Source organism: Phacochoerus africanus, chromosome 15 (assembly GCF_016906955.1).
Source record: "Phacochoerus africanus isolate WHEZ1 chromosome 15, ROS_Pafr_v1, whole genome shotgun sequence".
In the NCBI taxonomy this organism is placed as follows: Eukaryota; Metazoa; Chordata; class Mammalia; order Artiodactyla; family Suidae; genus Phacochoerus; species Phacochoerus africanus.
This window is the reverse complement of record NC_062558.1, coordinates 81,249,432-81,276,134: the sequence shown is the minus strand read 5'-3', so window position 1 is coordinate 81,276,134 and position 26,703 is coordinate 81,249,432. Positions and strand designations below refer to the sequence as shown.

The 26,703-nt window shown below is 43.7% G+C and overlaps 1 protein-coding gene across 2 annotated transcripts in view; it reads left to right on the top strand.

The window, feature by feature from the left end:
• POLR3A (RNA polymerase III subunit A) overlaps positions 1-26,703 on the top strand; it is a 57,605-nt gene that overhangs the window by 5,886 nt on the left and 25,016 nt on the right. For both annotated transcript variants that reach the window (XM_047760015.1, XM_047760014.1), the window contains exons 6-17: positions 6,778-7,017; positions 7,137-7,299; positions 7,470-7,606; positions 8,906-9,009; positions 9,917-10,058; positions 14,823-14,963; positions 16,679-16,748; positions 17,157-17,284; positions 17,458-17,596; positions 19,396-19,560; positions 24,379-24,551; positions 26,413-26,524. In XM_047760015.1, coding sequence (XP_047615971.1) covers positions 6,778-7,017; positions 7,137-7,299; positions 7,470-7,606; positions 8,906-9,009; positions 9,917-10,058; positions 14,823-14,963; positions 16,679-16,748; positions 17,157-17,284; positions 17,458-17,596; positions 19,396-19,560; positions 24,379-24,551; positions 26,413-26,524 — 1,714 coding nt within the window. The remainder of the gene's footprint in view (positions 1-6,777; positions 7,018-7,136; positions 7,300-7,469; positions 7,607-8,905; positions 9,010-9,916; positions 10,059-14,822; positions 14,964-16,678; positions 16,749-17,156; positions 17,285-17,457; positions 17,597-19,395; positions 19,561-24,378; positions 24,552-26,412; positions 26,525-26,703) is intronic.

Below are 26,703 nucleotides of genomic sequence, written 5' to 3'. Positions count from 1 at the left end.
TGGGAAGACTGTGAGGGGAAGTGCGGTTTGTTTTTGTCCTTAAACTTGAGTAGCGTTTAGAGAGTCCAGGGCAGTGAGCTCGGCATGTCCAGGTGGCAGCACCCAGGCTCCTTCTGAAGCTGAGGTTCTGTTTGAAAGTCCCAACAGTGCTAATAAGAGCACCTTACATTTAGTGACTGTTGTTACCTTCTGATGCTGTTCCAAGTTTTCCGTAGATGGCCTCATATTTAATCCTCATAGCCACCCTGTGGGATAGTATCGCCCAAGATTAACAGTGAGAGGTGGAGTAAGAATCCTAGCCAATGACATGCAGGCTGTGCTGTAGAAAAGACAATGCTGAGTCTCCCCTACTCTGGGGAGTGTGGAGCCATTGCAGGTTTTAAGCAGAGGAGGAACATGAATAAAGGACAGAATTTTTTTCTTCATTTAATTTTTTAAATGATTTTTATTTTTTCCATCATAGCTATTTATAGTGTTCTGTCAGTTTTCTACTGTACAGCAGGGTGACCCAGTTACACATATACAAATACGTTCTTTTTATCATGCTCTGTCATAAGTAGCTAGACATAGTTCCCAGTGCTATACAGCAGGATCTCATTGCTTATCCATTCCACAGGCAATAGTTTTCATCTATTAACCCCAGACTCCCAGTCCATCCCACTCCCTCCCCCCCCACATTAGCAACCACAGTCTGTTCTCCAAGTCCATGAGTTTCTTCTGTGGAAAGGTTCATTTGTGCTGTATATTAGATTGCAGATATGTGATATCATGTGGTATTTGTATTTCTCTTTCTGACTCACTTCACTTAGTGTGAGAGTCTCTAGTTCCATCCATGTTGCTGCATATGGCATTATTTTGTTCTTTTTTATGGCTGAGTGGTATTCCATTACATTTATATACCACATCTTCTTAATCTGTTCTTCTGTCAGTGGACATTTAGGTTGTTTCCATGTCTTGGCTATTGTGAATAGGGCTGCAATGAACATACAGGTGCATGTGTCTTTTTCAAGGAAAGTTTTGAAGGACAGAATTTTAGAGGAAACTGACTGCTCATCAAAAGCACCATTAGGAGTTCCCGTCGTGGCACAGTGGTTAACGAATCCGACTAGGAACCATGAGGTTGCAGCTTCATCCCTGGCCTTGCTCAGTGGGTTAAGGATCCGGTGTTGCCATGAGCTGTGGTGTAGGTCACAGACGCGGCTCAGATCCCCCGTTGCTGTGGCTCTGGCATAGGCTGGCAGCTACAGCTCCAATTCGACCCCTAGCCTGGGAACCTCCATATGCTGCAGGTGTGGCCTTAAAAAGACAAAAAAAGAAAAAGATTTGAAAAATGAAGAGACAGGTCAAAGGCTGGAAGCACACCATCACACTTCGTGTATCTGGTGTCTAGACTATAGGACACAGTTTCTGCAAATCAGTTGGAGAAACCCGATTTTTAAAGGCAGAAGTATGACTTGAATTTGCACTTCACAAAAGGATGTATTCAAATGGCCAATCTATAAATGAAAAGTTGCTCCATGTTATGTCATCAGTGACATACTAATGAAAACTTCACACACATACCCTTTCAGAAAAACTAACCTGGGAGTTCCCGTAGTGGCTCAGTGGTTAACGAACCCAACTACTAACCATGAGGTTGTGGGTTGGATCCCTGGCCTCACTCAGTGGGTTAAGGATCCGGCGTTGCCGTGAACTGTAGTGTAGGTCTCAGATGCGGCTCAGATCCCACGTGGCTGTCGCTGTGGCTGTGGCGTAGGCCAGCAGCTATAGCTTCGATTGGACCCCTAGCCTGGGAAATCTCCATATGCTGTGAGTGCAGCCCTACAAAAAAAAAAAAAAAACTATAAAACAACTGAAAACCAAGTGCAGATGTCCACAAAAATACTTGTACAAGTATGTTCATTGCAGCTTTATTAATAAGAGCCAGAACTGGAAACAGCCCAGATGCTGGTCATCAGGAGGATGTACGAATTGTCATAGATCCACACAGTAGAATACTACCCTGAGATGAAAGAAATGAGCTGCCACACACAGCCTGGCTGCATCTCAGAATCCTGCTGAGAGGAGGAAGCTTTATACAGGAGAGTACAAAGCATGTGATTCCATTTAATCAAGTCCAAGAACAGGCCAGCCTGATCTAGGGTGAAAGCTTAGTACTGACTGGGAAAGGAGTATCGGGGTGTTTTCTGAAGAGGCAGGCATATTCTCTATCTTGATCTGAATGACGATTATATGTACAAGTGTGTTCACGTAAAAATGTATCAATCTCTTTAAGATTCTTTGCAATTTATGTAAATTACACTTTGATTTGGGGGCTGGGGGTGCAAAAACGAAACAGATCCTGAACCTGGGGAGTATTCATGGAGCCAGAGGCCAGAATCATTATGTGCAGTAAGAATGGGCAGGAATTGACTACCAGCTCCGGTGGAGATGGGTTAGGCGGGAGTGGTCAGGGGCCTGTGAGTGCCCATGTGTGGTTCTCTCTGAAGGAGGCAGGGCACCAGCAGTGTGCTCCAGTGAAGGTGTCTTCAGGGCAGTTAGAATTAAGCTCCTGCAGAGGAAGCTAAGGTGCTGGCTAAGAAGTTGATCTGTCTTTTTACCACATGAGAGTAGCATTCTACCCTCCAGGCTGATGGCTGAGTTGAAAGCAGTCAGAAGCCTGGCCAGCAGCCTCAGGCAGTGAGCCTGAGGGGGTGCCCAGCCTTTCTAGGGTGCAGTCTTCCCATATGCATTCAGCTGCTCCTAGAGCAGCCTCCCTGACATCCCACCACTATTTTCCCCAGCCAGCTCTCTGCCTGGGCCCCTGCTGCCCCTGTCCTTACATGCTAAGGATCGCTTCTCTGCTCCTCTCACTCTCCACAATAGAATTCCTCTCTACGGCCTAGGGGCCATCTGGTTTGGAAAACTCTCCTAAATGACTGGGCCCAGGAGGTGAAAAACGCTGCCCTCCCCCCATTAGGATTCATTTGTCTAACATGTCCAGCCTGCCTCTCCCCCACTGCCACCACCTCCCTGTCCACCCCAGCCTACTTGACCCAGGCAATACCCTAGACATGGTTTAGGGTGATAGCTAAGAGCTTTTTTTGTGTGTGTGTGTGTCTTTGTCTTTTAGGGCCGCTCCCGCAGCATATGGGGGTTCCCAGGCTAGGGGTCTAATTAGAGCTGTACCCTCCGGCCTACGCCAGAGCCACAGCAACACCAGATCCAAGCTGCATCTGCGACCTACACCACAGCTCACAGCAAGGCCAGATTCTTAACCCACCGAGAGAGGCCAGGGATCACAACTTCATGGTTCCTAGTCGGATTCATTAACCACTGAGCCACGACAAGAACTCCTGTTTTTTATTTTTATTTTTATTTATTTATTTTTTGGTTAAGAGCTTTGACTTTGGGGTCAGACCTGAGATTATAGCCCAGCTCTGCCGCTTACCTAGTCTGTGACCTTGGACACGTGACCCAGCCTAGACTTGAGTTTCCTCAGCTGTAAAACAGGGATTATAAGAGTGTATGCTTTAGGGCTGTTTTGAGGATTAAGAGATGAACTGCAGATCAAGCACCTATTAGCACGATGCCTAGTGTGTAGCAGATGTTTGGAGCAAGTGACCTGTTGCAATGGGAGTGATCACGCTGCTGATGCTCCTGTATTTACAGTAATCATGATAGAGACAGATGAGGTCTCCTCCCACCTCTGCTTGTGGCTCAGACTCAGTGTCCCTTCAGCTTAATGACGCTTCTGCTCCCCCTCCCCCTCTCCAGAACCCCCATCCCTGAGCTTTCAGGCAGCCTCCTCTGCTCTCTGGGCTCACTCCCCCTTGATCTTTCCCTTACCACACATATGTTTTCCATTGCCTCATACAGCACATCCATGTTCTATCTTATGCTGGTTTCTGCTTAAGCTTGGACTGGGACAAGATGCATTTTTCTGAGATCCTGCTTGACGCCAGTCACAGCGCTTGAGGAGTAGCAGATCCTCCGAGATTACCAGTTCCTCCTGGTTCTCATACACTGTGTGTGTTGACCGGGGTGGGGGGTGGGGGGGTGAATTTACCATTTGCCTGATTCTGAGCAGCCCCTCCTTAGAGAGGGCTGCCTAGCTACCCAAGTGAACAAAGAGCATCACTAAGTTATGTTTACCTTTTATGGACAGGGCAGCAAGTTGGCACCTCATAATTGTTAGGATGGCCCACATCCTGACTTGTTTACCTGCTCATTTAATTTCCAGGAATGTGGAAGCTCATGCTTTTACAGGCAGTGGGACATGATTGAGTTGAAAGAGACCTTAGAGAGTGGTTCTTGACCTCTTCTCAGTCCCAGACCCTTTTAGGAATTGGACAGAAACTCTGGACTCTGTCCCTAGAAAACTGGGGTGTATTCATTCCCAGTTTTAATACAGCTAGGGGTTGGTGGACCTGCAGGCTGAGTGCCAGCCTGCCCTGGCTGACTCCCCTCCAGCTGTGCCACCATCTCACCTCCACCTGAGGCAGCCATGCTCCGTCACTAGGGAGCGTATGCCATTAGGGTATCCGCCTAGTACAAAACTGAGCCTTACTCTGCCATTTCCTCAGTCCCTGACTTCTGCACCTGGTACATGACAGTAAGTCAAAGGCCTCTTCCACTCTCAGGATACAGTTGTCCCATCGCTCTTAAGCGACTGCCCTTGCTTGTCCTCCTGCCCTCTTGGGCAGCCTTCAGCTCCAGGATGTCTCCTGTAGGACTGACTGGTACCACAGGTGACGTCTGGCCTTCATTCCATTGTAGCTGCTTTAGACTTCCTCCCTGACCATTTCTGGTGGCAGTAAGGTGCCCATGGCTGGGAGATGGGGAAGCTGAGAAAGGGAGTTACTCTCTGGGAAGGGACCTGTACTGGACCAGACCAGACAACCTCTGGTGGGATTCCTTTTTCCACAGCTACACTGCCATCTCCTCCAGGGCAGGACCACAGAAACTTATGTCAGCAGTGTTCTAAGGGCCGTGCAGTAGCTAGCTGTTCAAATATCTCTTCCTTAAGTGCCAGGGATCAAATCTGAGCTGCAACTGCAACCTTTGCCACAGCTGTAGTAACACTGGATCCTTAACTTACTGCACTGGGCCAGGGATCAAACCCACACCTCAGCAGCAACCTGAGCCACACCAGGGACTCAAATGGTCACACAATCTTTGATCCTAAGAAAATTTAACAGCCGGCGATAAGACACAAGCTGACCATTCTTATGTGTGATCTTTGAATATCTCTGATAATTTGCATAGTTCCTAAGAGTAAACTTATACAGCCTGGCACTTCTGTTAAGTGAAGTTTTTACAAAGACAATATAAGTTCACTACAGAAAGTTTAAATGTGAACAAAGAAGTGGAGTTCCCATTGTGGCTCAGCAGATTAAGAACCCAACTTAGGAGTTCCTGTTGTGGCTCGGGTTAGGGTTAGGGTATCCATGAACTCGACTAGTATCCATGAGGATGTGGGTTCAATTCCGGCCTCACTCAGTGGGTTAAGTATCCGGCATTGCTGTGAGCTATTGTGCAGGTTGCAGACAAGGCTCGGACCCTGCATTGCTGTAGCTATAGCATAGGCCAGCAGCTGCAGCTCCAATTCGACCCCTAGTCTGGGAACCTCCATTTGCCACAGGTGCGGCCCTAAAAAAAATAAAGGCAAAAAAAAAAGAGAACCCAGCGTAGTGTCCATGAGGATGTGGATTCAATCCCTGGCCTCACTCAGTGGGTTGTGGATCCAGCATTGCTGTGAGCTGCAGAGTAGGTCACAGATGCGACTCAGATCCCAGGTTGCTGTGGCTATGCGTAGGCCGGCAACTATAGCTCCGATTCAGCCCCTATCCTGGGAATTTCCATATGCTGCAGGTGCAGCTTAAAAAAAAAAAAAAAAAAAAGGAATCTAAAAGATTATAATTCCACTTTGGTAAGGATAGCCCTGTTAACACCTTGGTAAACTCTTGTATTTTTTCTTTTCTGTATAGATGTACATTTTCTCCAAATTAGATCCTGTTGTAAATATGCTTATCTCATTTACTAACATTTTGTGAATACCTTTCATCACTGTAGCCACATTTCTATACCCTCATTTTTTAATAGCTTCAAAGTTTTCCATGTACAGATAATATCATAAATTTTTCTAATCAAGCTGTTTCCAGCTTTTCATCATTAAGAAGAGCTTTAGGAGTTCCCCACTGTGGCACAGCAGAATCAGCAGCGTCTCTGGAGTGCTGGGATGCAGGTTCAATTCCCTGCCTGGCACAGTGGGTTAAGGACCTGGTGTTGCTGCAGCTGTGGCTTAGGTCACAGCTGTAGCTGGGATCTGATCCTGGGCTGGAAAACCCCATATGCTGCTGGGTGGCCAGTAAAGAAAAAGAAAAAAAAAAAAGGAAGAAGAGCTTTAGCAGAGTTTCCTTGTACCACAAGTTAAGGATCCAGTGTTGTCATTGCAGTATCTCTGGTCAGTCCCTGGCCAGCAAACTTCCATATGCTGAGGGTACAGCTCAAAAAAAGGACAACTTTAGTGAACACCCTTGTAGCTGAATCTTTGTGTTAATTTCTAAAATCATACCTTTGGAATACTTGTGAGAAGTGGAATTATCAGTGTAAATCATTGGAATAAAAGGCATGCACACTTTTAGGGCTTTTGCAGCATAGCATGATTTCAAAAGTCTCTGTCATCAGTTAAACTTGTTCTCAGTTAAGTAGGTTGGAGGGCATGGAGTCGTAAACCCTTGCCTAAGCCATGGAAAACTAACATATCTCCATTCCTTCCCTTCTTCCTTTGCATAGGAAAACTTGAATCCCTTAGTAGTTCTGAATTTATTTAAAAGAATCCCAGCTGAAGATATCCCTCTACTCCTGATGAATCCAGAAGCTGGAAAGCCCTCTGATTTGATTCTCACGCGACTTTTAGTGCCCCCTTTGTGTATCAGACCCTCTGTCGTGAGTGATTTGAAGTCTGGCACCAATGAGGATGATCTTACGATGAAATTGACCGAAATCATTTTTCTAAACGATGTCATCAAAAAGGTCAGTGCTTCCCGTTAGCATTTCCAAGCCCCAGTTTGGGAGTCTGTCCACGCAGATCCCTCTGAGGGAGCAAGTCAGACTGACCAGACTTGTTTCTGTTTATCCCCTGCCCATTCTAGCATCGGATATCAGGAGCTAAGACCCAGATGATCATGGAAGACTGGGATTTCCTGCAGCTGCAGTGTGCCCTCTACATTAACAGCGAGCTCTCAGGCATTCCCCTCAACATGGCGCCCAAGAAATGGACCAGAGGGTTCGTCCAGCGCCTGAAGGGAAAACAGGGTACGTTCCCAACCAGGTGTGCAGGAGACAGTCCCCGGCCTTTGTTTCGTCTTGGGGGGAATGTCTGTCCGCTTACCTACTTGGAGGTCACAGGCGTTCCTTGGTCTTCCTGGTCATATTGCCTCTAGCTAGTGCCTTGGAGACCTATGATGTATTTTTTCCTTATTTAGGTCGATTTAGAGGCAATCTCTCAGGAAAGAGAGTGGATTTTTCTGGCAGAACAGTCATCTCACCTGACCCCAACCTCCGAATTGATGAAGTAGCTGTTCCAGTCCACGTGGCCAAGATCCTAACTTTTCCTGAGAAGGTAAGTGCAATGAGCTACTCAATATTTTGTTTGAATTCAGTCTTTGATGTTACATTCTGAGATTGCTGGGAATTCCCATTGTAGCTTAGCAGGTTAAGAACCCGACATAGTGTCTATGAGGTTGTGGGTTTGATCCCTGGCGTCACTCAGTTGGTTAAGGCAGCTGTGGATCTAATTTGACCCCTAGTCTGGGAACTTCCATATGCCGTAGATGGGGCCCTAAAAAGAAAAGAAAAAAAAATTCTGAGATTCCAAACATCAGGCAGTGGAAAATCCCCAATAACCCACCCAACCCACAGTTGGGTGTGTGTGTATGTTTATCTTTCCAGTTTGTTTCATACAGACATCATCATGTATAATATCTGCAGCATATACAGCCACTCTTCTCCTTTTATGTGTGTATACTCAGATCTGCATTAAACTTACAAGTCTGAAAATTTTTGTTTCCAAATAATGTCATCTTGGACATCTTTCTGTGTTCTTGCCTCATGTGTTAAAGTAACTAAATGATAAAAAACACAACCACTTAATTTTCTTAGATCGAAGTATTTTTAAAACGTTAGAATCACTGTGTCAGACTTTGAATGTTTTAAGGCTATAGATGCATGCCCGAAACGCCGTACCACTTTACATTGAATTCATGCTCATCATGGGTGTAAAATGCAATTTACCGCATTTTTTTTTTTTTAAACTGAGGTGTAGATAATTGAAAGGCCTGATAATAGGAGGATGTTGATTGGCTTTGGCTTTGCCCTAGAGATTTGTAATTAGCCCAGACCATAGATGCTTCTGGTAAAGCTTGTGTAAAGTGTCCTTGGTTGAGTTACTGATGATCCAGAGTTTCCCTCTCTGAGATGATGTCCCACAAGACTGCTGCCCAAGAGGCCACACGACATGGCAGTGCAGACCATAGCCTATGGTGCTGGTGTCACAGCTTTTAAACCTTAGGAGCCCATGGAAATCTTTGCAGATGGAACTGCCACCTGTTTTTAGGATCACAGAATGTGCTGGAAGGTCCCTACAGATCAGTCCAACCCACTCATTTTACCACTGGGGAAACCAAAGGCCAGTAAAGACTTGGCCCCATCACCAGCAAGTGAGTGGCCTAGTTCAGACTTGAACCTGGTGCCACTGTGTTGTTGACCTTACCATCAAGACCCTGGCAGCAGGGTGCCTGTGGGGTCTCCCTTTCTCCTAGAATCACACAGGAAAGCAGAAAGTGAGACCCAGTTCAGTATAGTGTGCCAGCTAATAGAAACCTCATAGTATCTCACTGTGTTTTGTATTGTGGTCCTGCAGGTGAACAAAGCAAACATCACCTTTTTGAGGAAACTGGTTCGGAATGGCCCTGAAGTTCACCCAGGAGCCAATTTCATTCAGCAGAGACACACACAGATGAAAAGGTAATGCTTTCCGACGTGGTCAAATGTAACTACCTTCTTGTGACCAAGTTCACTGTGGTCATACTCAGCCATAGAGTGTAGTCCAGAACAACTGTTGTGATATTTTGGCATGTGGAAAATATCATTAAAATTGCAATGAACCTAGGTACATTGCTGTGCTGGCTCACTGAATGTAGGCACAATGTTCATTTATCCCATAGTGTTTAAAGTTATTGGGCCTAGGTAGACAAAATGCATTGGGATATGAAAGCAGATCATTTTCTGTGTCACCTGGGCACTCATGGGCTACCTCAGTACACTCATAACCCAGGAGGCACACATTTTGTCAGTTCTGGCTTTTCAAAGCAAGATGAGCTGATCACCAGTGCCTTTTTATCTCATGAGATTAAAACATGGCAACAGGGCACTATAGTAGGAGAAGCTGGTTTATTACTCTATTTCTGTAATTCCAAGACATGCTTTTATCATATTTTGACATTTCTAAAATTAAGATGTAGGAATTCCCACTGTGGCACAGTGGAAACGAATCCAGCTAGTATCCATGAGAATGCAGGTTCGATCCCTGGCCTTGCCCAGTGAGTTAAGGATCTGGTGTTGCCATGGGCTGTGATATAAGTCACAGATGTGGCTTGGATCTAGTGTGGCTGTGGCTGACAGCTGTAGCTCCAATTCGACCCCTAGCCCGGGAACTTCCATATGCTGCAGGTATGGCCCTTAAAAGCAAAAATAAAATTAAGATGTAAGATATATCTTACAATCATTTTGTTGTAGTTTAATCAGTGGTATGTGGAGGCACCTCAAATTCAGTGAAATGTGATCATTGTAGAGACTGAATCCTGATAAGAAGAGGAAGAAACTTGCCAAAGAAACTTTGTTGTCACAGATGTGTCCGTTATTGTTTGTTAAGGTTTTTGAAATATGGAAATAGAGAAAAGATGGCTCAGGAGCTCAAATTCGGGGATATTGTGGAGAGACACCTTATAGATGGAGATGTGGTCTTGTTCAACCGACAGCCCTCACTGCACAAATTGAGCATTATGGCACATCTGGTGAGTATGAGATTGGATTTCATTTTACTTCTGTTGAATGGAAATCTCTGTGTGCCATGCTAAATTCTGGACTTCTAAGTTTGAAATTGCCAGCAATCTCAGACTTTCATAACTTTTCTCATTTTTAATGAGTGAAACTTACTAAATTTCAAATTTTCCTTCAACATTTTTAGTATTTATAACATATCATTTACACAGCTGTAAAACACAAACTAATTGAAAATTAATTTGAAAGTGACCACCCTGATTTCACTTGCAGACAACATATATACACATTTTTGTGTGCGCAGACTTATGTCAAATACATACATACAGCAGAAAATTGGCTTGATTTAACATAGCAAGAGTTCCTGTTGCAGCTCAGCAGTAACAAACCCAACTAGTTTCCATGAGGACGTGGGTTTGACCCCTGGCCTCAGTCAGTGGGTTAAGGATTTGGCATTGCCATCAGCTGTGATGTAGGTAGCAGTCACGGCTCAGATCCTGCATCGCTGTGGCCAGCAGCTGCAGCTCCGATTCAACCCCTCGCCTGAGAACCTCCGTGTGCCGGGGGTGTAGCTGTATAAAGCAAAAAATAAAATAAATAACATATTAACTAAGGAACTAAAATGCTTGCTGGATTTCTCTTTGCAGTAGTCCTCCAACCAAGACCATTTAAGGTTACGGTTTAGGAGTTCCCGTCGTGGCGCAGCGGAAACAATCCGACTAGGAACCATGAGGTTGCAGGTTCAATCCCTGGCCTCACTTAGTGGGTTAAGGATCTGGCATTGCCGTGAGCTGTGGTGTAGTTTGCAGACGTGGCTCGGATCCAACGTTGCTGTGGCTGTGGTGTAGGCCAGCAGCTATAGCTCCAGTTAGACCCCTAGCATGGGAACTTCCATGTGCCATGGGTGTGGCCCTAAAAAAAGGGGGGGGGGGGCACAAAAAAAAGGTTATGGTTTAATATATTTTTCTGAGTGGTTTAGTTCTTGCAACAGCAGCAGTTCCCTTTTCTGGAGATTTAAAATGTAAACCAAACCATTAAAAAAAAAAAAAAAAAAGACAACCTTCAGAATGGAGAATATAGGGAGTTCCCATTGTGGTTCAGCAGTTAACGAACCCAACTAGCATTCATGAGAAAGCGGGTTCAATCCCTGGCCCCACTCAGTGGGTTAAGGATCCAGCGTTGCCTCAAGCTGCAGCGTAGGTTGCGGACGTTGGCTCAGAGCAGCTCTGTTGTAGGCCAGTGACTACAGCTCCGTTTGGATCTCCTAACCTGGGAACCTCCATATGCCGAGAGTGCAACCCTAAAATGACAAAAAGACCCCAAAAAATGGAGAAAATAGTTACAAACAATGCAACTGACAAGGGCTTAATCTCTGAAATATACAAACAACCCAATCGAAAAATGGGCAGAAGACCTAAGTAGACATTTCTCTAAAGACATATGGATGGGCCAGTAGGCACGTGAAAAAAACGCTCAACATCACCATTTATTAGAAAAATGCAAATCATATCTGCAGTGACATACCACCTCATATCAGTCAGAATGTCTGCCATTAACAAGTCAACAAATAACAAATGCTAGAGGGTGTGTGGAGAAAATTGAACCCTCCTACACTATTGGTGGGAACGTAAATTGGTACAACCACTATGGAAAACAGTATGGAGGTTCCTCAGAAAACGAAATATAGGACTACCACTTGATCCAGCAGTCCCACTCCTGGGCATATATTTGGACAAAACTTTCATTCAAAAAGATACATGTACCTGTATGTTTGTTGTAGCACTATTCACAATAGCCAAGACATGGAAACAACCTAAACGTTCATCAGCAAATGAATGGACTAAGAAGATGTGGTACATACATACAATCAAATACCATAAAAATAGAACAAAAGCCATAAAAAGAACAAAATTATCCCATCTGCAGCTACGCGGATGCAACTAGAGATTGTCATACTAAGTGAAGTAAGTCAGAAAGAGAAAGACAAGTACTGTATATCACTTCTGCATGGAATCTAAGATATGCACAAATGAACCTATCTACAGAACATAAACAGACTCACAGACGTAGAGAACAAACTTGTGGTTGCCAAGGGGGGAAAGGCGGAGAATGGGATGGACTGCGAGTTTGGTTTTTGTGGATGTAAATGATTACATTTAAAATGGATAAGATCCCGGAGTTCCCGTCATGGCGCAGTGGTTAAGGAATCTGGACTAGGAACCATGAGGTTGCAGGTTCGATCCCTGGCCTTGCTCAGTGGGTTAAGGATCTAGCGTTGCTATGAACTGTGGTGTGGGTCACAGACGTGGCTCAGATCCCGAGTTGCTGTGGCTGTGGCTCCAATTTGACTCCTATCCTGGGAACCTCCATATGCCATGGGTACAGCCCTAAAAGGCAAAAAAAAAAAAAGAATAACATGAAAAAAATAAAAAGGACATTAAAAAAAATCCATGAGCATTTGCAAGCAGTGTTTGAACAGTGTTTGAACTCCTAAGGATTCATGAATTTTCTAGATTCATTTTTTTCAGTAGTTTATGAAAACATTACATCAATCTCTGCTCAGTGGTGGAAATACCAAAGAAGCAGTTGATGATTATGGCGATTTAGAAGGCAAACAAAAGCCTTATCCCTTTCTGAAAACTTTTGCTTGGCTTTGGGGCATTATAACTTGGAAATATTTTTGTTTGAAAGTTTTCAAATATATACAAAAGTAGAAAGACGACTATGATGAATTCACATATTCCCATCCTCTATACTCAGTGATTTTCAAGATGTTGCCACACTTGTTTTCTCTGCCCCTTTTCCCTTTGATGAACCTAGATGACATTTTTTTTCCCATGTATATTCAGGTGCTTATGCAAGACACCCATAACTACAGTGCCATTGGTTTGCCTTACAAAATAAAGTCATTCCTTGTTATTGTCTAATACTCTGTCCATAGTCAGATTTCCCCCAAACGTCTCAAAATCTTTTTGCAACTAGCTTGTTCAGAATGAGAGGCAGGGAGTTCCCATTGTGGCTCAGCAGGTTAAGAACCCAACTGGTATACATGAGGGTGCAGGTTTGATCCCTGGCCTCGCTCGCTGGGTTCAGGATCCGTGTTGCTGCAAGCTGCAGTGTAGGTCACAGGTGAAGCTTGGATCTGGTGTTGCTGGGGCTGTGGTGTAGGCTGGCAGCTGCAGCTCCAACTCAACCTCTAGCATGGGGACTTCCATATGCTGTAGGTTTGGTCCTAAAAAGAAAAAAAAGTGAGATGCAAAATTTGTACATTACATTTAGTTGATACATGTCTTAAGCCTCTATTGATATCGAATAGAATGGTCTCCCCCTCCTTTTTTTTTCTTTTTGTTTGCTTTTTAGGGCTGTATTCTCAGCATATGGAATCCAAGCCTCATCTCTGGTCTACCCCACAGCTCACAGTAATGCCAGATCCTTAACCCACTGAGGGAGGCCAGGGGTTGAACCCGCATCCTCGTGGATACTAGTTGGGTTCATCATCGCTGAGCCACAACAGGAACTCCCCCCCCCTTTTATTTTCAATGTCATTATTGAAAAAAACAGGTCCAGGTCATTTGTCCTAAAGAATTTCACATATTCTGTTTGCCTGTGTGTGGCCTTAAAGGTTCTTTCAAGTTTCTTTTTATTCCTTTAGACTGGAAATTAGCTCTCAAAGCATGATTAGATTGAGGCTCAACTTTTTGACCAAAATAACTCATAGCTGGTGCTGACCACTTCCTCTTGCCTTATTTCAGGAAGCACACGTGGTCTGGCTGGCCCACTCTTAGGTATGCTGAGAAGGATAGGGATTCAGATGCTTCAGCCTGGTGCTTCCCTTGAGGGGTTCTTCATCAACCTTTTCTCTAATAGTCTCATCCACTTATGATCATTACCTGCATTATTTCATTGGAATTGCAAAGTGATGATGTTCTAATTTATCATTCCTTTCACATTTAACATCTGCCTTTTTTTTTTCTTTTTTTTATCTCTTTGGCCACACCCATGGCATGTAGAAGTTCCCAGGCCAGGGATCAAACCCAAGCCACAGCAGTGACAATGTCAGATCCGTACCCTACTAATCCAAAGGAGAACTCCCATTACCTTCCATTTTTATAATGAATGAATTTTTCCATTGTTAATTAGGGCTATTTACTTACCCCAAAATAGCATTTAGGAAAGGCAGCATAAATGTCTAATTCCTTTTCCTTTTTTATCAATTTAGGTAATAAAAAATTGGTGCTCAGTTTTATCCAGCTAGGTTGGTTTGGTTTTTTTTGTTGTTGTTTTTTTGCTATCCTTTTTTTCTATTGGCTACACCCATGACATGCAGAAGTTCTTGGGGCCAGGGATTGAACCTGTACCATAGCAGCAACAACACCAGATCCTTAACCCACTGAGCCACCAGGAAGCCCAAGTCAGTGTGTTTTAATCAACTTCTGCCATTAATCTTTTGATAGCAAACTGTGACATCATTGGGCAGTGGGAACCCCTTTCTTATGGCTTCTGTGTTGGTTATTTGTCTTATAGTATTAACGTAAATTCAAAAAATGCAAGAAAAAAAGTAATAATAAAGTAAATTCACTGGGTTGTTTTGATCTAATAAAGCTACTTATGTGAGTCCACAAGTGACATGTTACTTACCGGAACATACTAGAATTTTAATCCTTTAATCTAAAGTGTCCAGTTCTCCAGAAAGCCATTTTTTCTATGTTGAAACTAAGAAACTTTTGGACAAATGACTTAAGTCCTTCTCTTGTTTCATTTGGTTTTGTATTCCACAGGCCAGGGTCAAGCCCCACCGGACCTTCAGATTTAATGAGTGTGTCTGTACACCATACAATGCGGATTTTGATGGTGATGAAATGAACCTTCATCTTCCTCAAACAGAAGAAGCTAAAGCAGAAGCCCTTGTTCTGATGGGGGTATGTAGGGTGGTGCAGCCCAGCTTCTGAGTAAAACCTCCTTAAAAGGAGGGGGAGGAAAGTGTGTCCTGTTTGAAAACACCATGTTATATATTTATATAGGGAGTTAGTTTCTCCGATAGGTGCGGAGGTGAGTGGAGTGGGTATCTCCTGACCTGCACTGTAGGTTCCCAGAAGAAAGTATACACATGAGCACCAGTTAAGAAAAGGTAAGACAGGAGTGTAGCAGAAACTTGACTGTTGGGTATCATGCTCATTTACAGCTAAGTTTTAAAAAAGATTCAAAGAGTTCTCGTGGCTCAGTACTGACTAGTAGCCATGGGAATGCCGGTTCGATCTCTGGCCCCGCTCAGTGGGTTAAGGATCCAGTGTTGCCATGAGCTGTAGTGTAGGTCACAGACACAGCTCAGATCCCACATTGTTGTGGCTATCGCGTAGGCTGGCAGCTACAGCTCCAATTTGACCCCTAGCCTGACAACTTCATATGCCTTGGGTATGGCCCTAAAAAGATCCAAAAAAAGAGAGAGATTTGAGCAAATGCACTTTGATGCACAGAAACTTCTTTAAATTGGTTGATTTTACACTAAACAAGTAAGCATCCATTTTTGCCAATGTAGGCACTTGTTACATTTTAATTACATCTTGTTAGGCTTAATATCTTTTTTTTTTTTTTCTTTTTAGGGCCGCAGGTGCAGCATATGGAAGTTCCCAGGCTAGGCGTCAAATCAGAGCTATAGCTACCAGCCTACACCTCGGCCACAGCCAGCAACTCGGGATCCAAGCCACCTCTGCGACCCACACCACAGCTCATGGCAATGATGGATCCCCGGCCCACTGATCAAGAAATCAGATCCACATCTTCATGGGTACTAGTCGGATTCGTTTCCACTGAGCCATGACAGGAACTCCAGAACTTAACATCTTAACCGAGAGAAACGTGATAGATCTGCCATCCTCGTGGGGCGTGTGGAATTGATTAACCTCAGAGATAACACAGTGCCACTCATAATTCATAAAAGTAAATTTTCTTTGGAGGAGAGCACTTATTAATAACAATGATGTCACTATTGAAGTTGAATCAGTAAATAAAAATCTCCCACCAAAAAAAGCAATAATGTCTTATATCCATTGTAAGAACCCAAAACAACTTCACTCATTATTTGAGTGTTGGTAGGAACCTCTGAGGTCAATCCTGCTGGTGTTTTTTTCTATCTCCTGGCAGATGAAGAGACTGGAAGTTAGTGACAAAGCTGGAGTTAAGGACCCCAGCTTAGTTCTCAATCTCATCTTCCTGCTGCTCTTCATTTATTTATTTATTTTTGGTTTTTTTGGTTGTTTTTTTTTTGGTTTTGTTTTTTTTTTGCCATTTCTTGAGCCGCTCCCGCGGCATACGGAGGTTCCCAGGCTAGGGGTTGAATCGGAGCTGTAGCCGCCAGCCTACACCAGAGCCACAGCAACACGGGAATCCGAGCCGCATCTGCGACCTACACCATAGCTCATGGCAATGCCGGATCCTTAACCCACTGAGCAAGGCCAAGGATTGAACCCTAAAACCTCATCATTCATAGTTGGATTCGTTAACCACTGAGCCATGATGGGAACTCCTCTTCATTTATTCATAACCATTCAGTCCTGTGGTGCAGATCTTTGGGGCTGCGTCATGCATCCAGGGGTGGCTAAGAGTGGCTAATGTATTGTGTTTCTTTTTCCTTCAGACTAAAGCAAATCTTGTAACTCCAAGGAATGGAGAACCACTAATTGCTGCTATTCAAGATTTTCTGACAGGTGGGTTTGTGGAATTTACTTGAAAGAAGACTGTGGAACAGGAGGATTCTCATTCAGAGTGATTCACGGAACCACTTCAAAAGCCATTTAATTCTTTTTGTTTACTAAGTGCGATTGTGAACTACATGAGATATTTTGTACTGGTTGATTGTCCATTGAACCAAGTGTTTAGTGAGCTCCTGCCATAGCTGAGACATTTTTCTAAGTGCTGGGGACGTGGCAGTGAATAAAACAGAGTCCCTTTCCTTGTGGAGCTGAGATTCTAGTTGGAGGAGAGAGCCAAGCAGCAGCCACTGTGTTTTACCTCACTCTTTTAGTGATAGTCCATGTTTATTTTAAAGTCAAAGCCTTGTGATTTTTCTCACAATTTTTCCCTTTTCTTTGTTCTGTGTTACTTAACATCCTCAGGTGCCTACCTCCTCACTCTTAAGGACACTTTCTTTGACCGAGCCAAGGCTTGTCAAATCATTGCTTCAATATTGGTGGGCAAAGATGAGAAAATCAAAGTTCGCCTGCCACCACCTACAATACTAAAGGTTTGTGCAGGAGCCGTGTGTGTGCACACGGGGATGTGTGTGTGTAACTGGGTGGGTGTACCGGTGGCCTTTGCGTACACACACTGGTGCTAGGTTGGCATGGGATTGCCGTACCATCTGGTCTTGAGACCAGGCTCAGCCAGCTGATGCTCTGACTTCCTTTCCTCCTTCAGCCCGTCACCCTGTGGACAGGAAAGCAGGTGTTCAGCGTCATCCTCAGACCCAGCTATGACAATCCAGTGAGGGCCAACCTCCGAACCAAGGGCAAGCAGTACTGTGGCAAAGGAGAGGATCTCTGTGTCAACGATTCCTGTGAGTTAAGCACCAGGGTGGGGCCCCGGGGTCAGGAGGGCAAATGGCCAATAATTGCCGTCGCTTAGCCAGCAAACCCCGTATGTCTAAGGCCTTAGGCCCAAAGTTTCCCTGAAGGTTCTTCAGGAAAATGCAGCTGGTGTTTCGCTAAAATGTAGAGATCATGCAGACATATTTTCAACCCAGTGATTAGAACATTCGTCTCCAAATGTTTTGTCTTAAGTGACTTGTTGCTATGCAAATTCTTTTATTCTACCTTTTTTGTTGTTTTTTGCCATGCAAGGATCTCATTATTTAAGGCATGTAATTTATTATTTTATGTCCAAAAATGTGTTCAGTCTAAAAATATGACTAAACAAGAAAAAAACTATTTTTTTTTTTAACCTTCCTCACCTGCTCAGTGGACATTTTGATAACATGAAGATCAGTGAGAAGATTTAAATGTAACCCATCTGAGCCACCTAGACTGATTCAACCCACAGTGTGGTCCACGGGCCGATTCCATGCAGGCAGCATTTAATTTCTGGATCCCAGGCTGCTAACAGGCATTTCCCCATAAGGCTGTTTTGAGTAGCACTGATTTGTTTTGTTTGTTTGTTTGTTTTGTCTTTTGTCCTTTTAGTGCTGCATCAGCGGCGTATGGAGGTTCCCAGGCCTAGGGGTCCAATCGGAGCTGTTGATGCCAGCCTATGCCAGAGCCACAGCAATGCCAGATCTGAGCCACGTCTGCGACCTACACCACAGCTCATGGTAAGGCCAGGGATCAAACCCACAACCTCGTTCCTAGTCAGATTCGCTTCCGCTGCACCACGACGACGGGAACTCCTGAGAAGGACTGATTTGGAATGAGCTTTGCTAGCAAGGCCTTGAGACAAGAAGTTGATCTGCAGGACTCTGTACTAAAGAGATTCTAAACTGTAGCATCTCTCTGAAGGTTAAGGTTTTTCTGCCTTCTCATGATGGAGAAACAATTTTGAAGAACACTGATTTTTTTTTTTTCTTTTAGGTTTATGACCATTCTTTTGAAAATATACTCTCCAGTCTTTAAGATATCTTCGCTTATTTTATTTTGTTTTATTTTATTTTTTATTTTATTTTTAAGGCCACACCTGTGGCATGTATAAGTTCCCAGGCTAGGGATCAAATTGGAGCTGCTGCTACAGTCTTCACCGCAGCCATGGCAGCGCCAGATCCAAGCCACACCTGCAGCTTATGCCATAGTTTGTGGCAGTGCCAGATCCTTAACCCACTGAGTGGGGCCAGGAATCGAACCCACTGTGTTGCGTTCTTAACCCACTGAGTCACAACAGGAACTCCCTTAGCTTCTTATTTTAGTTCGTGTTTTCTTTCTTTGAGATAGCAATTTCGTTTTATTGTTGTTTAGGCTATTCATGGTGATGCCATGGTTAGTCTTCAATTTCTTAGGTGAATAACAAAGTGTTTTATAAACTGCACTTTGTTGTACATGATTGAATTGATGCTCCCAATGTCCCCATGACATAAGATGACAAGTGCTTGATAATGTCATCCACAGTTCTCTTAAAAGAACAGTGAGGGTCATGTCCTAGTACGTTTTGGAGTCAGGGCTATAGAGTAACTAGACTTTTCATGCTTTTCAAAAGTTACCTAGATTTCTTTTTTCCCCTCAAAATCATTTTTTTTTAAGAGAATTTTTTGTTCTGTTTTAACTTTTAATACAGGAACACATTTTCTCAATGGCCTCAAATTCATTTTGAAATGAGGCAGAGTAATAAATAAGTAATTGTTTGTAAAAATGCATAATCATTATTTCCTTCCAGACGTCACTATCCAGAACAGCGAATTGATGAGTGGCAGCATGGACAAAGGCACCCTGGGATCAGGATCCAAGAACAATATTTTTTACATTTTGCTGCGAGACTGGGGGCAGAATGAAGCTGCCGATGCAATGTCACGGCTTGCCAGGCTGGCTCCTGTCTACCTCTGTAAGTACCTCAGCATCCTTGTTTTATCGCTGCAAGTTAGTGGTATTTTAGGGGTTTCTTGCACTGTTGTTTCATCCCTCTACCCCACATACATGTACACACAAGGAGAAGAATACTTATTCCAGACTAAATCATGTATGATTTTCTTAATGAGATTAGCTCCATAGTATCTAGTTTGGCTGCAGATTTGAATTTGCTTTTCAGTTCTCTTCAAGGCTACAGTAGCTCTAATGCCAATCAATGTCTTCTTTGTTCCGCTTTCAAAGTACCAGTGCACGACTATCACTGGGCTTCCACGATTCAGCCCTACGGGGTTATTCAGTATTCCCCTACTATATTTGCCCTGTTCTGTCTCATTTGTTTGTTTATGCTTTGAGCATACCATGGGTCAGGGGATTTTGTTTGTTAGTTTTTTGCTTTTTAGGTCCACACCTGCAACATATAGAAGTTCCTAGACTAGGGGTCGAATTGGAGCTACAGCTATTGCCATAGCCACAGCCACAACAACACAGGATCCAAGCCATGTCTGCAACCTACACCACAGCTCACATAAACGCCAGATCCCCAACCCACTTAGTAAGGCCAGGGACCAAACCTGCATACTCATGGATACTAGTCAGATTCATTTCCACTATACCACAATGGGAACTCCCAGTCAGGGGATTTTTTTTTGCACGCCCCAAAACATCTTTAATCTACTCTTATACTTGATCCTTCACTGGGTGTAGAATTCTAGGCTGCAAATTATTTTCCCTGAGAACTTTGAAAGTGTTGCTCTATTGTCTTCTAGCTTTCAGGATTGCTGTATTTTTATTCCCAGTGTTTTCTATTTGAATTGTCTTTTGGGAGTTCCCATCGTGGCTCAGTGGTTAATGAATTCGACTAGGAACCAGGAGGTTGCAGGTTCGATCCCTGGCCTTGGTCAGTGGGTTAAGGATCTGGCATTTCTGTGAGCTGTGGTGTAGGTTACAGACGTGGCTCGGATCCCGAGTTGCTGTGGCTGTGGCAATAGGCCGGCAGCTACAGCTCCTATTGGACCCCTAACCTGAGAACTTCCATATGCCATGGGTGCGGCCCTAGAAAAGCCAAAAAAAAAAAAAAGAATTGTCTTTTTTTTTTTATTTAATGATTTTTATTTTTTCATTATAATTGGTTTACAGTGTTCTGTTAGTTTTCTGCTGTACAGCAAGGTGACCCAGTCACTCATACATATATACATTCTTTTTCTCATATTATCATGTTCCATCATAAGTGACTAGATATAGTTCCCAGTGCTATACAGCAGGATCTCATTGCTTATCCATTCCACAGGCAATAGTTTTCATCTATTAACCCCAGACTCCCAGTCCATCCCACTCCCTCCCCGACCCCTTGGTAACCACAAGTCTGTTCTCCAAGTCCATGAGTTTCTTTTCTATGCAAAGGTTTATTTGTGGTGTATGTTTATTAGATTCCAGATATAAGTGATATCATATGGTATTTGCCTTTCTTTTTCTGATTTACTTCACTTAGTATAAGAGTCTCTAGTTCCATCCATGTTGCTGCAAATGGCATTATTTTGTTCTTTTTTATGGCTGAGTGGTATTCCATTGTGTATACATACTACATCTTCTTAATCCATTCTTCTGTCAAAAGACATTTGGGTTGTTTCTATGTCTTGGCTATTATGAATAGTGCTGCAATGAACATACAGGTGCATGTGTCTTTTTCAAGGAAAGTTTTGTCCAAATAAATCCCTAAATACATATAGTTCTGTATTTAGTTTTCTGAGGTACCTCCATACTGTTTTCCATAGTGGTTGTACCAATTTACATTCCTACCGACAGTGTAGGAGGGTTCCCTTTTCTCCATTCCCGATCTAGCATTTATTTGTGGACTTATTAATGATGGCCATTCTGACTGGTGTGAGGTTGTATCTCAGCAGTTTTGTGAATTGTCTTTTTAGTCTGAAAGGTTTGAGAATCATGTTTCTGATGTTCTGAAAGGTCACAATGACACATGCTTGGTATGGGTCTCTTATCATTCATTGTGCTGAGCATTCCATAAGCTCTCTTAGTCTGCAACATATGTCTTTCAGTAATGGAAATTTTCATGTACTCTTTTTCTGATCATTTTCTCTCCTTTCATTTTTCTGTTCTTTCTTTTTGGCACTTCTGTTAATTGCCTAGTAGAGTTCTTGGGTTGATTCTCTGATTTTCTTTTCCCTGTTCATTTCTTTGCTTCTGGATTCAGTTTTCTCTTAAGACTCATATTGATTTTTGAAATTTTTTTCATGTCATATATTTAATTCTAACCATTGTTCTTACCAGCAGATAGTTCTTTCTTTCTTTCCTTTTTTCTTTCTTTCTTTCTTTTTTTTTCTTTTTATGGCTGCTCTTGCAGCATATGGAAGTTCCCAGGCCAAGGGTTGAATCAGAACTGCGGTTGAGGCCTAAACCACAGCCACAGCAATGCTGGATCTGAGCCACATCTACAACCTCTGTCACAGCTTGTGGCAATGCCAGATCTTTAACCCACTGAGCAAGGCCAGAGATCGAACCCACATCCTCGCAGACACTATGTCGGGTTCTTAACCTGCTGAGCCACAGTGGGAACTCCAGGGCTCCTATTCTTCTTTTTTTTTTTTTTTGTCTTTTTGCCTTTTCTTGGGCCGATCCCGAGGCATATGGAGGTTCCCAGGCTAGGGGTCAAATCGGAGCTGTAGCTGACAACCTACGCCAGAGCCACAACAACGCAGGATCTGAGCCGCGTTTGTGACCTACACCACAGCTCACGGCAACGCCAGATCCTTAACCCACTGAGCAAGGCCAGGGATAGAACCCGCAACCTTATGGTTCCTAGTTGGATTCGTTAACCACTGCGCCACGACGGGAACTCCCCAGGGCTCCTATTCTTGATCCACACACACACCTTCCTTAAAACTCTGAGAGAATGCTACTCAGTTTTGTTTGCTCACTGAATTTTCTCTTCTAGTTTCTTTTCTCTGTGCGTTTGTTGTCTTCTGTCTTTCATAGTAAAGACTTTTTTCAAATATATCCGATGGTTCTGGGCTGTCATTCATATTATAGAAGTGAGCCACTAAGGCACTGACTGGAAATGGAGCTTGTTGTTCAATGGACGTCTCAGTTCCTTGACTGAGCTGGAAGCCAGCTCTTTTATTGAGGAACTACCAAATCCCTACTAATAATGTTTTCTCTAGGAAGACTTAATTTCTCCAGAGACATGTCTTCTAATCACTCTCCTTTCCAAGAGCAGAGACCTGGCTGCATGCTTCTGGGAGAAGGACCCAGAATGGGGCTAAGGGATCTCAGCCATGGAGTCTGCCCAATTTTCAGTCATCTCCACCTGTCTGCACCTAGTACCCCTCAAAATCCTGAGGCTCTCTACTTCCATCTTTTTGGGAAAGTAAACTCTGGTCTCCCACAGTGGTGAGGGCCTGGAACCTGTTTCTTACACAGGCGGACCTTGGAGACATTGCTGGCTCGGTTCCAGACACCACAATAAAGCGGGTATCACAATCAAGCACGTTTCCCAGAGCATATAAAAGTTATGTGTACACTGTAGTCTACTAAGTGTGCAATAGTGCTATGTTTTAAAAAACAATGTACATATCTTTTTTTTTTTTTTGTCTTTTTCTAGGGCCTCACCCACAGCATGTGGAGGTTCCCAGGCTAGGGGTCTAATTAGAGCTGTAGCCACCAGCCTACACCACAGCCACAGCAATGCCAGATCCAAGCTGCATCTGCAACCTGCACCACAGCTCACGGAAATGCTGGATCCTTAACCCACTGAGCGAGGCCAGGGGTCGAACCTGCAACCTCTTGGTTCCTAGTCAGATTCGTTAACCACTGAGCCACGACGGGAATTCCTTAAACATTTTCATTATTACTGTGTTTGTTATGGGGATCTGTGACTAGGGATCTTTTAATGTTACTACTACTACTCACTGAAGGGTCAGATGATTAGCATTCTGATTAGACCCCTTGCCTGGAAACCTCCATATGCTGCTGGAGCGGCCCTAGAAAAGACCAAAAAAAAAAAAAAAAAAAGATAAAAAGAAAGTGTTTGAAATATTGGTAGAATTGCCAAAATTTAACACAAAAGACACAAAATGAGTAAATGCTGTTGGAAAAATGGTGCTTATAGACTTGGTCAATGCTGGGTTGCCACAAACCTTCAATTAAAAAAAAAAAACAAAACTGCAGTATCTGTGAAGCACAATAAAGCAAGGTATGCCAGTTCAAACTTTCCACAGGTTTCTCTGTTTCCAGCACATACATTATTTCCAGCAGAATCTGATGATTTTGTTTCTGAAATTTTCCAGATTCATTGGTCCTCCTTTCTGCAATCCCATCCCCACCCTACTGAGCCAGTCATCTCTCATCTGTCCACTTGCTACAGAGTTTGGAGTTGGGATTATTGTATAGTTCCATCAAAGCTGGAGTTCATGTTTGTTTCTTTTTCTCTGTGTTTTGGAATGACCTCTGAAAAGAGAATTGGGGCAGAGAGCTCTCTGCGATGCTAAGAACCAGCCTTCAAATGGCTCAGCTTCCATAGCTGGCTTTCTCAGGCTCTCTTTAGAATTTAGTGGTCTGCTTTATAGTGTAGTTAGTTGACATTACTGTGCTCCCTGCCGGGTTGTGAGATCTCTGAAAGGAGTTAGTGAGATTTCGTCCTTTTTGTTTAACTGCCTAGGGATGGATCCAGGAGGTTTTTGTTCAGTTGGATTGTGACAGATTTTTCTGAAGGTATACGTGGAATACATTGACTAACCTCCATGGCGCTCTCTTCTTCCTCTGCCTGCTGCCTCTTCTCCAGCTAACCGTGGGTTCTCAATTGGGATTGGTGATGTCACACCTGGCCAAGGACTGCTGAAGGCCAAGTACGAGTTGCTGAACGCTGGCTACAGAAAATGTGATGAGTACATTGAGGCCTTGAACACAGGCAAGCTGCAGCAGCAGCCCGGCTGCACTGCGGAGGAAACCCTGGAGGTAAGTCTGGCTCTTTGGGTCAGTTTAGCCATTTCATCACTAGGTGGCGCTGTAGGCTGTGAAGAAAAGGTAGCAGAGGGCAGTGAGAAGGAAAGGCAGTGGCTTTAGCGCGTCTTGGTCCCGCGTCTTGGTCCTGTACTGCTTGTGTGTGTTCTCATTTGTCTATTGAGGGGAGGGCCGTCCTTCAGATCTGTTACATGCCTTACAGCTTTCACATTCTCAGTGATGAAAATACAACCATCTGTTCATTTGGCCACACGGGGCTGCTCTTATTCCAGCATCATCCTTGGGTCCCTTCTGTACCTACTACTTCAGTGCTTCTCCTGCCCTTGCTATTTCCAGCATCCTGCCACTAGAGACCGTCGCCACAGCTCTTGGTATGGATGGTCTTCGAAAGAGACTTTGATAATTCATGGCTGATAGTCACATACGAGGCTACTGGACCCGCATATTTGAAGCTAGGTTAGCTGACTGCTGGACCCACACATGTCAGAATCAGAATCACCAGCAGCATCTGAGAGCCCTGCATTTTCTCTGAAGCAGCCCAGCTCACCAGTCTGTCAGCACCAGGGTTCTCCCTGGCTCTCTTCTGCCTCCCTGATAGCCTGGAGCTCAGAGCTTTAACCCACCTAAGTGTAGAAGAAAGGCTCTTTGAGCAATAAGAAATTTTCTGATGATAAACGAACCTTTCAAAGCACAGAGAAAGCAGAGTCATATGAGGTATTCACAATTACCTCATTATTTTTTCCTCTTTTTTAAAAATTAAAGTATAGTTGATTTATAATGTTATGCCAATTTTTGCTGTACAGCAAAGGGACTCAGTTATATATATATATATTCTTTTGCTGTTGGTGGTGGTGGTGGGTTTTTTTGTTTTGTTTTTTGTCTTTTTAAGGCTGCATTCATGGCATATGGAAGTTCCCAGGCTTGGGGTCCCATCAGAGCTGTAGCTGCCAGCCGATGCCACAGCCACAGCCACAGCAACGCAGATCCAAGCCACATCTTCAACCTACACCACAGCTCATAGCAATGCTGGATCCTTAATCCACTGAGCGAGGCCAGGGATGAAACCTGCGTCTTCATGGATACAAGTTTGCAACTGCTGAGCCAGGACTGAAACTCTTGCATTTTTTTTTTATGTTTTTTTTCCTTGGTGGTCTATCGAAGGAGACTGAATATAGTTCCCTAGGCTATATAGTAGGTCTTTGTAGTTTATCACAATTAGCTCATTCTTAATCTCACTAAGTCTTAAAGAGAAACAGAGAGAAATAGATATTTCTCACCTTGAAAGTTACTTGAGGTCTTGGCTGCACTCAGTTTTAATGGAACTGTGACTCCTAACTGATTCTACATTGTAAGTTGTGAGTTGAAGGGTGATAGTCTGGGTGAGCTCATGGACCAGAATATTCCTGTGGAGTCACCTCATCCCATGAATAACTAGTGGGAATTCAAATGTGTGCTTAGCAAGAAAAAGTGGAAAGACAGATTTTATAAATAGTATAAGCAATTTCCTTTTAGTGCATATTATATATTATCTTTATAAGATAGGTATGTGCATACACAGTAATATGTACAGATATATTGTCGTATAGGCTACTATCCACAAAGCCATGTGCATTCTACTTTATTGGCCATTTTAGGATTTTTCAAGGTTTTATTTCTATTTATTTTTTCCTTACACACTGATTGTGGAAGATGTTGGTCTGCATAATTAGGGCATTTTGGTCTCCTAAGGCTGTATCTGCTGGAGAGCTGACATTTTGGTGAAATTTTTCACATTTCCATAAATGTCATGTTGAATGTTGGTGATCACAGAGCCCATGCGGGTGAATCCACCATGCATCCCCCTTTCTCTCTCCAGGCTTTGATCCTGAAGGAGCTGTCTGTGATCCGTGACCATGCTGGCAGCGCCTGCCTCCGGGAGCTGGACAAGAGCAACAGCCCCCTCACCATGGCTCTGTGCGGCTCCAAAGGTGAGTGTCCCCCTCTGACTGCTGCTGTCACTGCACTCTTCCCGCTGGCTGGCTGGCTGGCTGTGTTCTGGAATTTCAGGCCTTTCCTTTGTAAGGGTATATCTTTTTAAATCATACCTAGAGGAAGAGACTTAATTATTTTACATTGTAGAAAGTCATTCCTTTGGAGAAACTCATTC